The sequence below is a fragment of the Ovis aries genome, chromosome 3, assembly GCF_016772045.2.
Source record: "Ovis aries strain OAR_USU_Benz2616 breed Rambouillet chromosome 3, ARS-UI_Ramb_v3.0, whole genome shotgun sequence".
NCBI lineage: Eukaryota > Metazoa > Chordata > Mammalia > Artiodactyla > Bovidae > Ovis > Ovis aries.
The window spans coordinates 5298801-5313018 of NC_056056.1; the positions used below are offsets into that span (position 1 = coordinate 5298801).

Sequence of the window (14218 nt, forward strand, 5' to 3'; positions counted from 1 at the left end):
GACTCGCCGCGTCTGCGGGGCCTGCCGGGGCAGCGAGGGTGCAGCGCGCATGCGCACTGGGCGAGCCGAGATCGGCGCTCCAAGAATGCGTGACATCCCGGAGGGCTATCAGTCTCCCGGCTGGGGAGTCTAGGTTCCTTTGCGCCACGAGACACATGGCTACATCTGTTAAACGACACAGTGCGAACATATCGGCATTTCGATCGGTGTGAGGCGGAGGCTCATCCCCGGCGGTGCCCCCCACCCTCCGGCCCATGGGGGCCCTCCGAGCCTGCTCTGCAGCGGGACAAGGCGTCTTCCGGTCAAGGGAATGACCCGACGATTAACGGGCAGGAAAGCAGCCCTGCTCTTCAGTCCACCTTCGTTTATCTGGGAGTCAGTACTCCTGACGGGCTTTCCTGGTGCCTCAGCGGTAAAGAACCCGGCCTGCCAATGCAGGAGAGGCGATTCGATCCCTTGGGTGGGGAAGATTCCCTGGAGAAAGAAATGGGAACCCACTCCAGTATTCTTGCCTGGGAAATCCCATGGACAAAGGAGCCTGGTGGGCTACAGTCCATGGGGTCGCAGAGTCGGACACGACCTAGCGACTAAACTGCATGGAAGGATACTGCAAGTCCAATAAGGAATTACGATTCTTTCCTGCCTTCCCCCCGTCACCCAGCATTAGGTGGTAGCGCAGGTGACTCACCCCAGCTGTGTAGAGGGAGGGAGCGCAGGCTCACCTGCTTGCAGCCAGAGGGCGTCCTGGGACCCAGAGGAGTGGGGCTGGGCTCTCAAAGTAGGGGCCGTCTGGTCCTGAGGACCCAGGGCCTCCTGCCTGTTGCCCCCCCACCCCCTCCCTCACAGCCAGGCTCCTGCAGATGTGAATTGCCGGTTCCCAGGAGCAGGGAACCCAGGGGCCACGCCTGCCCAGGGTTTCTTTTTGGAAAGGGTTAAACTTACTGGATATAAGTTTCCTACATCCTTATCTGGGGCCAGGCATTGTACTGAACGCTCCCATGGCCTCTGCATCCACAGTACCCTGCCCAGTAGGTACTGTTTACAACCCACATCTTGTAATTATGGAAACTGTGGCTCTGGGCGGAGGTGTCTGTCTCAAGGTGACACACCTAGTGGAGGGCAGAACCGAGAACTGCTGCTCAGACCCAGATCCTAGCTTTCCATCCTTCCTGGCCCACACCCGGCCTGCTCTGCTTTCCCAGCCCAAAGTACCGCAAAACTTTGTACTTTATTACCGCTCCTATTACAGCAAAACAAAAGGGACATTAGAAGTGGCAACAAAACACAAGTCAAGCACTTAACTTCTGTGACCCACCCACTCCTCAAGGGGAGTAGGGTGAGGGGGGGCAGGGGGCAGGCAGTGCTAACGTCCACCCACTGCGAAGACCCACCTTAATAACCCCAGGCTTCAGCCCCTCCTTGCCCTCAGGTTGCCCAGTCTCTCTTAATTTCTACACATGGGGAAGACGCTTCCATTTCTAGTCAAGTGACAAGGTCGAGGAACACACAGCCTAACAAAGCATGTTTGGTTTCAGTGGGTCTTTTTTTCAAACTTTTTTATTTAAATAAGGAGAATTCTTTCATATGGAAAGAGCTAGAACAATCACATATTTGAAAGGAGAAACAACAGGTACTGAACCAGAGGGAAGGGTGAAGGAGGAGGGTGCCACCATGGCCTGGTAAATCCAGGGTTCCATTTTCCCATCTAAGGTAAAAGCTCCCCCAAACCACGTAGAAACAAGCTGCACATTACACCTTTTAGCCATCGTCTGCCCTTTCAAATATCTGGTCTACATGAAAAGACAAAGAGAGGAAAGGCCAAAATAAGATCAAAAAGAAACAAAAACAAAAAAACAACCCTCTCTCAACAAAAAAACCCGAACGCTTTTCACTATGCAAGGCATGAGGTCAAAAGCTTGGTGTGCAGGACCCCCTTTTCACAATGGAAGGAGGTCATCCACAGAGAGCCTCAGCAGAGAGTTCCACTACGAGGCTTTGTAACATGCTGAAGGCAGGGCCTCGGGGACACTGATGCCTCTTGGAGGTCACCTAACTGGGGTGGAGAAATGGTGAACGGCAGGATGGATGCGCCTGGAAGATCACTGGCCAGATATGCACTGGTGGTCCTGGTGGAGGGCATGGCTGGACGACAGCGTCTGACCCCAGCACTGAGCTGCTCCTGTCCTGGTGATGTCTTACGTCCGGTTCACTTTTCAAACTGGAAGAGCCAGCTTTCTGAAGTCTGCATTTCCCAGTCATCACAGAACAGTACTAAGTTCAAGTACCCTAGTGTCCTTGGTGCTCAAAGGCCATTTCCAACAGACCTTCTAACCCAGGCTAGCTCTGCAAGAAGAAAAATGGGACAAATACAGATTTGAGAGGTAACGTGCAGCTACTCGACGGAGGGGAACCACATGGGAGGGAGGGGGCTTCAGCCGCTGACCCCACGCTGCCTCAGCGGGCCAGTTCTGAGACCATGCCTGTGAGTGCACACTCAGCCTCCACGGCCCTTGGCAAACCTCATCAGCCGTCCAGAAGGCAGATCTACAAGACAGGAGGGTGAGGGCAGAGCTGGGAAGAAATGATGTCAGAATGTAACAAGATATCCCCGAGTCCCCAGAAGTTGCTGCCCTGACCATGGCTTTGGAACCGGACCGACCGATTTCTCTGGGTAATAGTCATTCCTTAGTTTTCTCCCTGAAGGAACCTGGAGCCCAAAGTGTAGGAATTCCAAGTTTGAAAACAGTAACATTGATTCAAAACAGGAAACAAAAACCAGACCAAATACAGCTGGCAAAGAAACCTTCAGGGGGTGGATGAGGCCGCATGGGTACATGAGCTCACGCTCTTGGGTTTTACCCCATAGAGGAACTGATGCTGGACGACACACAGTACTACAGGGTCACTGGTTGCCGAGGAACAGGACGCATCATTGGCGGCCAGGGTGGAACAGCCAGCATGGGAAAGAAGGGTAATCTGAGTAGCTGAAGGTCAAGTGAGAGGGCTCTGACCCCTGACCCTGCCCAGGAGCAGAAACGTTGAGTGCTAGTCTTTACGTGTCCCAGCTGGTCGACCCAAGGCTTTCTGGCAGAGGCCTCTGTGTGGATTTGCACTCTGAGGATGGGGATGTGAAGGCAAAATATGACCCCAAGTCCTATTACCTGGAGATTGGCTCTAAAGCCACATGAAAGGAGAGAGACTGCCCCCCAAGACATCTCTGCACTAATTACTGCATTTCATCAGACCAAGGGAGGGATGGGGTGCTGCCTGCCCTCTGCCTCCAGAGTTCAATGTAAAATCTGTGTCTCATCCAGAAAGAGACTGCAGCTTGGGCACACAAAGGTGGTAAACGCACTGAACTTCACATGCAATTTTCCTGGCCTTTCCTGCACAGAATAATTCAGACATTATATATAAATAGAGCAGTGAAACATTTACTTCTTTTTCCACCTAGACCTACGACATCAATACATATAAATAAATTCTAGTGTTTTGTTTTTATTGGGGGTGGGAGGAATACAGGGGTAGGTAGAGAAAAGGGCTGGAGAACAGGTGACCCTTTTTTTTTTTTCCCCTCAAACAGGAAGTATTGTCACTCTGAGGGCAGGTTCACCTGAAAGGACGCATCTTAAAGAGTCTGTAACAGCATCCAGGCCTGTCCTGCTGAATTTCAAAACGAGAAAGCCTTTTTTCCTTTTGACCATGTGCACTGGAATCAGGTGTGAGGGGTCTGGCCACGTTTCTGTTTGTGAGTCTGAGGCCGCTGAAGGGGCCACTGGAGGGGAGGGGAGCCCTGTCTCAGTGGGGACAGTAGCCAGGCGCTTGCAGGAGAAGGGAGAAAAGGGCAGGTGAGCGCACAGGGAGCTCTGTCCAGGGGCAGCCCTGCAAGAAAGGACTTCAGAGTAAAGATTCCGGGGATGAAAGAGAAGAAAAAACAAAAAAAACACGCCAGTGAGAAGTAAGGTCTGAGTGGAGGCAAGGAGGGGAGTGCTGGACACCACTGATTAAACGCTGAAACCCTGCACCTTTTGCCAGAAGCCTGTTGTTCCCACGCTTCCTTAAAGCAGCGAAGAGCAATGAGTGACTACAGCGGTTCCTAAGGCCCTTCTTTCCCAGTGCTCCGCACTAGACAGAGCCTCGAGTCTCAGCCCGAACAGCCGTCACCACCTGGGGCAACGCTGCAGGTGGACCCTGCGGGCCATGCCGTCTCCCTGCTTCCCATCCTCCGAGCCAAGTCTTCCCCAGACCTGCCAGCAACAGCAGGTTGATGAGCGCTTAGTTCTCTCAAGAGCATAGGCAAAACTTCATATTTCCCCTCACCTTTCCTTGGAATTTAGGATGATTTCCTTCTAGTTCTTATTTTAAAAGCAAACAGAGACCTAGCGTAAAATGTCTCCACATTTGGACGGCAATAGCTCTGCACATGTTAAGAGGCTAGGCAGGCTGTTTTGGCGGCATTGCCAGCCCTGCACTCGCCCAACTCCCCTTGGGCCCTGCTCTGGCCTCTGGAAAGACTGGAGACCCCACTGCCCCCTTAGGCCTCTCCGGCCCCACAGCCTGGGCCTGCAGCTGGGAGGGGAGAAAAGGAAAGCAGCAAGCCCTCCCGCCTCCTCCCAGAGCTCAGGCCACGGCTACAGACCCGACCACACCTGTCACCTCTAGTGACAACGGTCTAGGTGCCTGTCGCCACAGAGGACAGCGGGGTTTCCAGTGCCGAGCTGCAGGAGAGGTGGATGGACAGAGGACCCAGAGAGACAAGGCAGCTCGGAAGAGAGGGGGCATGAGAAGACATCAGGCCCTGTGGGTGCAGCAGGCACTGATAGGGGGGCAGGGGGGTGGGTGGTGCTGTCAGCTCGCACTGCCCTGGTCAAGACAGGAACACACCACTGCCTTTTATTTCCATGATTCACCTCAGGTTCCCAGCAGTCAGTGTCCCCACCAGCTTTAGGAAGAGTCTGAGATAGAAGTTCTGTGTCATTCTTAGGCTAAAAACATCAGTGTCAATGGGCTGACCATAAGCTCCCTGTGGTCATCAGCCCAGAGGCTGGAAGCCATCAAAATGCCAACCCACCTGCCTGCTCCCCGCCCCCCGCAAGTCACTGCTTCCCAAGCTCAGGAGCAGTGTCTGAAACCACTTCTTTCTGCAAATAACCAGCGGAGAGAGAGCAGGAGAGGCGTGCTCCCAAGCATCACCCCTGCCGGTACTGCAGTGACCTACCACATCAAACAGGGGAGGTGACAGGAGGAGGTCAGGGAGAGGGCAGCAAAGGACAGATAAGAGTCTAGCTATACATAGCTTGTGTTTCTGTTTTCTTTTCCTTTCTCTTGTAAAAACCTGCAGCTGCTTTTTAAAACAAAAAGCCTCAAACTAAAACGGCCCTGCTGCCAGCCCACGGTGCCCGGGGACGGGAGGCGGGGAGGGGAGGAAGCGGGAGAGGACGGGGTTAGTCTGCACGGCATGACGCTCGGTCACTCTGCGGTCGTGATGGAAAGGAGACGGGAATGGAGTCATTTGCTTGTTCGTTTCGTATTAAAGCAAGCAGGTCAATGCCAGAGATCCATGGGTACAAGCCGGTTGGAAAACGGAGCTTTCGGGAGTGGAGGAGAGAAGGGAGATCTCGAAGTCCGGGCCAGGCAGGTGGACAGGGGATCCCTCGGCGAGACTCCCCAGCGACGGGCGGCGGCGAGGCCAAGGGCAGAGTCCTCCCGGGCAGGCCGGGCCCAGCCCCTCAGGCCTTGCTCTCCTCCACCTTGACTGCCCGGGGCTTGATCGCTCCAGTTCGCTTCAGCGGGGAAGCGGCTGAGGGAGGCTCCTGCAGCTTCACGGCTCCCAGGCCGGGCTTTTCATCCACTCGCTGCTTTGCCTTTGGACAGATAGACAGAGACAGAGGAAGTCAGCCTTGTGCGGACATACCTGCCAGGAACCATGGCCCCACCACCTGCTTCCTGCTCCTACGTCAAGAGGAAAGCTACCCTAAGAGGCCCATCTCTCAGTCAAGGACCAGACTCAGAAATGCCTCTCCTGGCAGGACCCTGGCCTGAGAAGGCTCTGCTCCCTCCCAGAGCGCTGAGTGCAGTGATTCAGAGAGGCAGGAGGCCCGGGTCCCGGGGAAGCATCTGTGCCGCCCAGGGGCCTCTGCAGGAGTGGCCCACCCAAGGCCGCCCCAGGGACCTTCTCAAATCAGCGCACCCCAGCCCGTGCTGCAGGAGCGGGGGGCCTCTCAACCAACTCAGCCTCCCAGATTCTCAACCCTCCCGACTCCCATTTTGTGGGAGCCTTTCCCCAAGCCCCTAATGTGACCTCCAGGTCACAGCCAGGAGCCCCTTACGCTGCAGCTCTGCACAGTGAGGGGTGTCACCGAGTGAGCAGCTTGGTTCTGCCCTTCACACGGTGGTGTGAGTTCTCAAGGAAGCTTTAGAAGCTCAGGCCTAGCAACTCAGAGAGTGACCCTTGGGGAACTGAGTTAGGAGAAGTGAACTGAACAACAGAGCCTCTACCTCCACCAGCCAGGAAGGCTGTCTTGCTAACATCCCACACCTGACTTGTCTGAGCTCTGGAGCCCGGTCACATTTTACAGGAGTGAAGAGATGGTGCCAAAGGCAAAGATGCTGAGCCAGCCCTCTCGTTATAAACAGGAGAATGTCAGTCCGTCTGGACCCCACCCGGCCAAGAGAAGAACGAGACACAGCACTTACTAGGCCAGCACACACAGGCACACACACCAGGCGCATACGCGCCCGCATACCCCCAGCTTCTAGAGCTGACCCCCGGGCCTAACCGGGTCCCAGTGCCTTCACAGCCCAATTGCTACGGAGGGAGAGTCCCCCTTCCGGCGTGACCTCCTCCATGGAATCCGCATCCTCCCTTCTCAGCAGGACAAGGAAGGATCCAGACGCCCGGCAAAAGGAGAAGCGCCTTCTCCAGGAGGGACGCAGGCTCCCAGCGCCACTCTCTAAGCGCCAGGGCATGTCTCTTTCTAAGAGGAGCACGCAAACAGGCTGGACAGTCCCTCCTCTTTTGGCACTTGGCGACGGGCCTAAGCGTCCGGGGCTGGAGGGTCTGGAAAGCCATCTTCTACCTGTTGAACGTAGTGTCCCTGCACAGAGCCCATGTTAACTGCTGATCCAGAGGGCTTCCCACTGGGGCTAGCAGAGCTAGGCCTGAAAAAACCAAAGGAGGGGGTGAGAACACACGCGTCACCACGGAAACGGAGTCAAGCCTCCATCGGAGGACACAGACCCAGACAGCCAGAGCACAGGGGGCGAGGGTGTCGCCACGGGGCCCTGGCACCTCCAACCCAGTTCACAGGGACACACCTGAGGGGCGGTGGCCAGCTCCCACCACGGGCAGACGCCGACCAAAGGACCGTCACCAATCGTCTCTCAGGTTTGGAGGGTCTGGACCAACTTGATGCTCCAGACAAAAGGGCTCTAAGACCTGATACATGAAGGGACTCCCTGGTGGTCCAGTGGTCAGGACTCCGCTTTTCACTGCCGTGGATCTGGGTTCAATCCTTGGTCAGGTTATTAAGATCCCACAAGCCGAGTGCCACGGCAGGTACATATGTGTATATATAATTGATGAAATACATAAAAAATAAAAATGAGCTTAAACTCCAATAGGAGTTTAGACTTTAAAAAGAAGGGAACTCCCTGGTGATCCAGAGGTTAGGACTCAGTGCTCACACTGTTGGGGCCCAAGTTCAACCCCTGGCTGGGGAACTAAGACCCTGCAAGCTACACAGCGTGCCCCCCCGCCCAAAAAAAAGCCTGATACATGAGCTATGCCAAGTATCCTTCCAGTCTTCATTTGGGAAGTAGAGGGTAGTGGGTAGCAAAGAATAATACCAGAAGTAATAAAAATGTAAATCATCTTTCTACATGTGTACCATTGATAGACAACTAGCTCCAAGGATGTTAATTAACCAGGTGCTGTGTGGCCAAAAGGGCCTCCCTGGTGGCTCGGTGGTAAAGAATCCGCCTGCCAATGCAGGAGATGTGGCCTCGATCCCTATGTAGGGATGATCCCTTGGAGAAGGAAATAGCAACCCACCACTCCAGTATTCTTGCCTAGGAAATCCCATGGACAGAGGAACCTGGTGGTCTACAGACCATGGGGCCACAGAGTCGGACACCACTTAGCGACTAAATAACATGCGGAGGATTCTGTGGTCAAAGGTCATGAGAAGAGCTCAACAAGACCCCCTGAGGGCCAGGGGAATGTAAGCCCTCTGCTGAGGTGCGCCCTGACTCCCCAGCAAGCCCTCCCGGGCTCACAACCCCTGCCAAGTATCTGGTCAAGGAACCCTTCTTTGACAGGGCATGCATCCGAAGCCCTGTCTCCAGAAAACTTGGGCAACACTGCACTGTAACCCACTCCCATTCTCCCAACCCCACTAAGACACCAACAAAGGCTACCAGCTACGCTTGTCTTTTCTAAGCATTCTCCCAAGAACAAAGCCGCTGCTGCCATGCCGACAGCAAATGGACACAGGCGACTCTTGTTACATGAGCGTGCCTTTTCCAGGTTTGCCTCCAAGGAAGGCTCTCCAATCAGATGGGATAAAACCTGCCTGTGGCAGCAGGGGAATCCCTTTGTGTCTGAGCTTCCTTTTTCTTACCCAAACTCACTGTTTGCTGCTGCTGCCCACAGATACTTTCTACAGGTCTATAGTTTGGGCCTGTATGAAAAATATGCTTGAAAACAACAAGAAAAAATGTCAAGCCAAGAGAGTGAAAATAAGAACAGGAAAGATAATAGAAACAGGGGGCGACTGACAAAAACCCCTTTCTCAGGAACTGCATGCAGCTGGAGGACTGACGTAAAGGAGGGCGACTCGGCCTCCACGCTCCGGGTCGAGGGGGCAGGCGGCTGGCTGTGTGGGGGGGTAAGCTCAGCCATAGCTACGCGGTCACCTCGCATAGGCACTGCAGGTCACGCACACCAGTGTTCCTCACGGGCAAACAGGAGGGAATTCCAGGAACCCTCTACGGTCAACAAGAGTCGACTGTACCAACTCTTGGGCCAGACCGCAGAGTGTGGGGCCTTCCCAGCCAGTGCAAAAGCTGTCAGAACTGGACGCTCCCTGACTTCCTAACATACTAAGAACTGCTGACCCTTGAACAACTGCACGGAGTCCACTTACACGCAGATGTTTTTCAATATACACGTACTACACAGCCCACAGTTGGCTGAATCCTCAAATATGGAACTGTGGACATGAACGGCTGTGAAGTATACTTGACTTCTCAACCGCATGGAAGGTTAGCACCCCTATCCCCTATAAGTTCAAGGGTCAGCCGTAACTCAGCCCATGGCTTACATACACCAAGCCCCCTCTGAATCCAGCAAGCGACCTGGGACACTTACTAGAGGTGGAGGCGGATCCAGAGGAGGTCCACTCATGCCCTCGAGCCCAGAGCAGCAAGCCCTGGTGGGTCAGAAGCCCACGGGGGACATGTGGCCTCGGGAGAGGAGTCCCCACTCCAGAGTGCACACCCCCATGCCAGGGAGTCTTTTATGAAGAACCTGGTGAGAAGGCTGCCAGTAGCCAGGGTCGGCCCTGATGTTACCGTGAGTGACATCAGCGTTTCCTTTCCCTATTTCTCCACAAAGTTCTCTGGCATCAGAACAGTTTATGATAAAAAAAGCAGAACCAACCCCAAGTCTCCTGCATCCCCGCACTGCAGCTTCCTGGTGACAGGTGGGCTGACAAAGGCGACCCCACCTCAGCATCCTGCTCTCCCAGGGCCCATGACTGTGCCTTGAGGGCTCGCTGTGAGCACCCAACCCCAGGGTGATGCTTTACCTGTAGGTCTGCGGTGACGGCACGGAGCCTCCTGCAGGAACATTCTGTTTACTGTCGGCAAAGTGGAAGCCCTTCATCTCCATCTGAGAGGACTAGAGACGCCGGGAAGGGGAGCGACAGTCACAGCAGGGCCCTGGGGACAGCTGCCCCCACACCACCACCCTGGGCAGAGCTGGGGCTGCGGGGTGGGGGGGTGGGGGTGCCACGAGATGAGGAGGATGGACACGCACCACCGAGGCCGCCCTGTGTGGAACCTGGAGCTGGCAAAGGCTCTGGCCCCCGGACCTCAGCAGCAGCCCCTAAGGCCCTCCTGACTTGTGCACCCAGGCCTGTCCATGCTGTAGTGACAGGTGAGCAGGAGCTCCTGCCTTGGGACCGAGAGGACTTGGCAGAGAGCAGGAAGCCAGCCATCTGGTAAGGCCCAGAGCCTCCATGCTGCACGACAGCTACGGCTCCTGACTTACAAGGAGGGTCCCCCAAGGCCAGGACTCCCCCGCCCCGCATCCCAGGATCATAGCAAGACAGAGTGAGCCTCACCTCTCTGCTGGTGTTGAGGACTGAAGGCTGGGACCCAGGGGCGAGGATCCTGCGGGGAGCCCCGACTGAGAGGCTCTGCGCCTGGGGCAGCTGGATGGACTGTGGCAGGAGCAGGGGCTGCTGCCCGGAGCCGTACCGGGGCAGAGGCAGCTGGGAGCCAGGCAGGGGCATCGTCAGCTGCTGGACAAGGGGCACAGTCAGGAGGATGGCACGCATGTCCAAGAGCAAGCCCATGTCACACTTCAGGGTCTCTCATTCCAAAGGAGGAAGCAAGGCCCCCCGCCCAGCAGAACAGATTCTCGACAGACCGCAGCAGCAATTACCCTAATTTTACACTCTCGGGAGAGCAGGAGAAGAGAACCACAGGCTGGCTGCAGGGGTTGAGGGGAGGGAGAGAAAGGTCAGCGAGGGCCAGAGACCTCCTCCTAAGCAGTGGCCCACCAAGTCCCCCAAAGAGGAGAGCTGGAGAGCAAGGGTGTCTGAGGGCCCTTTTGTGGCACAAAAAGGCAGGAGTCCCTTATGCTTTGCCTCCAAAGGCGACAGAAAGCAGCCGGGATCCAGGGCTTAGGGCTCCCAGTATCTCTGGGTCTTTCTGAAGGCGATTATGACAGGACAAGGCGGGGACCACCAGGCTCCTGAAGGCTGGAGCGAGGTGTGAGAGAGCAAGGAGGTGGGCCCGGAGACCCAGGAGCGGGGCCGGGGTCCCCACGTGTCGTCTCTCAGTCCCGTTCCTCTTCATTTCCCTGCTACTGAGCCCACAGTGGAGGGTCAGAAGGACCTACTGGAGTCGCATCACTGAGACGAGGGGCACTCACACGTACCCTGGGCAGAGCCCTGATGCGGGTGAGGGTGGGAGCGGGGTAGACAGGACGAGAAAGGCCCAGACTCTGAATACTTTTCAGAGGTACAGCTGACGGAATGGGCTTAGGCATCAATAGGGGCTTGAGGGGAACAGAAACAGAAAGACGACCCTGCTGGACGTGAAGTTTGCTTCCCTTAAGTTTGAGATACTGTGAGTTGTGAGCAGAAATGGCGGGCAGCTCACTGGGTCTGAATTCAAGTCGAGAGGCAGGTCTGGGCTGAAGACAGAAGCAGGGAGAGCTGGCGCTGGGATGAGGCTCAGAAGCACAGGTCTAGACAGAGCCCAGGAGGCACACTGACTTACTGCCAGGGGAGGCGAGGAGGAGGCGGCAGAAGGGACGGCGGAGGAGGGCCTCGGGGCGGGCGGAGAGCCAGGGGCAGTCCCCGCGGCCCAGCGAGGCTGACTCCTGGCTCAGATGCTGCTGACCGGGCAGGAAGAGGAGGGGGAAGGGCAGGCTCAGTAATGTGGGGCGGGCTGATGCCCTTAAAAAGTTTCCTCTGTTAGAAGAAGTGGAAGACAGGGTTGCCTGGGGATGCGGCCGAGGGTGGCAGGTGCTAATGCGTGCTAGGGCAGCACCCAGGTGGGTGAGGACAGCTGCCACCCTTGCCCCAGGGCCCTTCCTGGCCTTCAGAGATCCTGGTTACGACTCACATTTCTTTGTGGACACAAGAGGAACCGTCAAGGTGGGGGAGAAGGCAATGAAGAGGCGAGGTACCAAGACAGGGAACTGTGCGTCCAGGGAGGCTGTGCATCGGGTGGGGGCCCCTGTGTGAGTGCAGGGGGCTGTCTGGAGAGAACTGTATTCAGTCTGAATCCAGCCACTGGGAACTGTGCATGCAGGGGGCTGTGCGTTGGGTGGGGAGGGCCCTGTGTCTGTGGAGGGCCATCTGGAGGGTCTGTATTTAGCCTGAATCCATTCACAGGCAGAGGCAGAGACAGGCCAGGGTCTAACCTGGGTGAGCACAGAGGTGAGGGTGGGAAGCTGAGTACAAACGACAAGGAGTGGGGAATTCCCTGGTGGTCCAGTGATTAGGACCCCATGCTTCCACCGCAGACTACACGGGTTCAATCCCTGGTCAGAGAACTAAGATCCTACAAGCCATGGTGCACCCCATCCCACAACGAGTAGGGAAGTAGGAGGGAGTGTTAAAAAGTGGTTGGAGGTAGTTGGTCACTAGGAGGAGGGGGTGAAAAAATTCAAGGTGGTGAACGGGTAGGACCCTTAAGCCCAAGACAATGGGAGAGGCGCAGCTGCGAGCAGGGACCTGTCCAGACCGTGGACTGGTGAGCGGAGCCCGGGGGGTGAGGAGGCTGCGGGAGGGTCATCCACAGAGACGTCCGCCCTGCCAAGAACCACACAGGAGTGGAGCTGAAGACTGATCCAGGGGCCAAAGGAAGGGAGTGACCCTCAGAACAGTCTAATATGCCCACGGGCCAGGGGCCAGGAGGACATGGAACCAGAGATCCTATCACCTGGCGCTTGTAGCACATGGTGGGTGGGGATGAGGCCAGGGTTAGGGGGCCTAGAAGCACGAGTGAGCACGAGAGCGGACACTCAGCACCCCTGAGCCCGGGTGGAGGAGAGGCTGCAGGAGAAGCTAGGTCTCGGAGCTGTTCATGGTGGGTGGAGGAGCCGGCCCAGGCCTGAGCCCAGGCACCAGTCCCAGCGGCCATGAGCCACACAGAAGCCAGGGCGCGTTAAGAGGAAGATACGAGGAGAAAGGGTCATGAAGAAAAGAGACCTGAGGCTTGGAAGCAGGCATGACTGACTTCCTGACCTGCGGGAGCTGGGAGTCCAACATCTGGGAGGCGCCGAGCCCGGCCGCCTGGCTGAGCGGGCCCTCGTAGACCAGGGCTTGGCTCCCACTCATGGGCTGGTAGGGCGAGCCGGACTGGGGCTTCACCATCTCCAGGGGCTGCATGCCAGGGAACGCCGAGTAGGGGGCCTTCAAGGCTGTGCCTCCGGAGAGGATCATGGTGCTGGGCGGCGACAGGCTGGGGTGCATGTACACCTGAGACCTGCGAGAGCCAGACGGAAGGGCAGGTCAGGCACGCGGCTGCGCCAGCTGCTCTCACCTCAGACCCCAGGCGCTTGCTCCCACGCGGGCTCTTGGCTCAGCCCCAGGGGTTCTGACTCAGAAGCCTGGGATGGGGCCTGAGAACCTGCATTTACAACAAGCTCCTAGACACTGCTGCTGCTGCTGCTAGTCTAGGGACCCCAGTTTGAACATCACCGTATTAGGCAAACATACAGGCTATGTGAGACACAGGAAAACCTGCATGACGCCAAAAGCACAGGACAGACACACTGAGTGCACGGGCCGGGGCGGCAAGGAGGGAGAGCAGGGAGGGGGCAGGAGGACGCGGGCACAAAAGACAAGGCTGGGCCGCGGCCTTGCCCACAGCACAGCTCACCCCTGACTCCCGGCCCCCTCGGACATGCGCGCAGCAACCAGTGGCCGAGGGACCAGCCCCATAGACTGGGAAGGCCAGAAGCCCTGGGGGCAAGCCACCAAGCCCCCCAAACCTGGGCATCTCACCTGAAGGGCTGCAAGGAGCTGAAGATCTCCTGAGACTGGGAGACGGGCAGCCCACCCCTCAGTCCCAGCTGGGCTTGAGCTTGCAGAGACGTGTGAAGGGAAATCGGGATCTGCTGGGCAGCGGCAGCCTGCAGACAGGAGGCGGGCGGTCACCGCGCTGCCCTGAAAGCTGCTTCTCACAGCCTGCCACTGGCACCCCCTCACCCCCACCCTGGCCCTTCTCCCCGGGGCAGCCGACACCGCCCTCAACGCGAACTCAACAGTCTGCCTGTGCTTCCTTCCTTCTCGGGAGCGAGCAGAGAACTGGCAGCAACCCCAAACCAGCACAATCGTCCCTACACTGGACCCTGCACAGTGGGACAAACAAGCCCGAGCTCCACGGCCAACAGAGGTGGGTTCAGAAACCAAACGGTGGATGGAAAATGCCACAGACAGAGGAATATGTGCGGTATGACCCAGTTACGAGACCT

General features: G+C 56.8%; 1 protein-coding gene and 1 non-coding gene across 16 annotated transcripts in view; both read right to left on the reverse strand.

The window, feature by feature from the left end:
• Positions 1–1524: 1524 nt before the first annotated feature.
• Positions 1525–14218, reverse strand: part of PRRC2B (proline rich coiled-coil 2B) — an 84270-nt gene continuing 71576 nt past the window's right edge. For 6 of the 15 annotated variants that reach the window (XM_027966261.2, XM_027966266.2, XM_027966262.2 and 3 more), the window contains 6 exons: positions 13749–13876; positions 12987–13227; positions 10347–10526; positions 9810–9901; positions 7080–7161; positions 1525–5864 (listed from right to left, as the gene is read on the reverse strand). In XM_027966261.2, the coding sequence (XP_027822062.1) occupies positions 5730–5864; positions 7080–7161; positions 9810–9901; positions 10347–10526; positions 12987–13227; positions 13749–13876 (858 nt within the window). In that variant the 3' untranslated portion in view covers positions 1525–5729. Of the gene's footprint in view, positions 5865–7079; positions 7162–9809; positions 9902–10346; positions 10527–12986; positions 13228–13748; positions 13877–14218 lie in introns of those variants that run through there. The other 9 variants (XM_027966270.2, XM_015094124.3, XM_027966265.2 and 6 more) reach the window with 4 other exon arrangements.
• Positions 11062–11147, reverse strand: LOC114114225 (small nucleolar RNA SNORD62). The gene has a single exon (XR_003589056.1). It is a non-coding gene; the product is annotated as a small nucleolar RNA SNORD62 (small nucleolar RNA).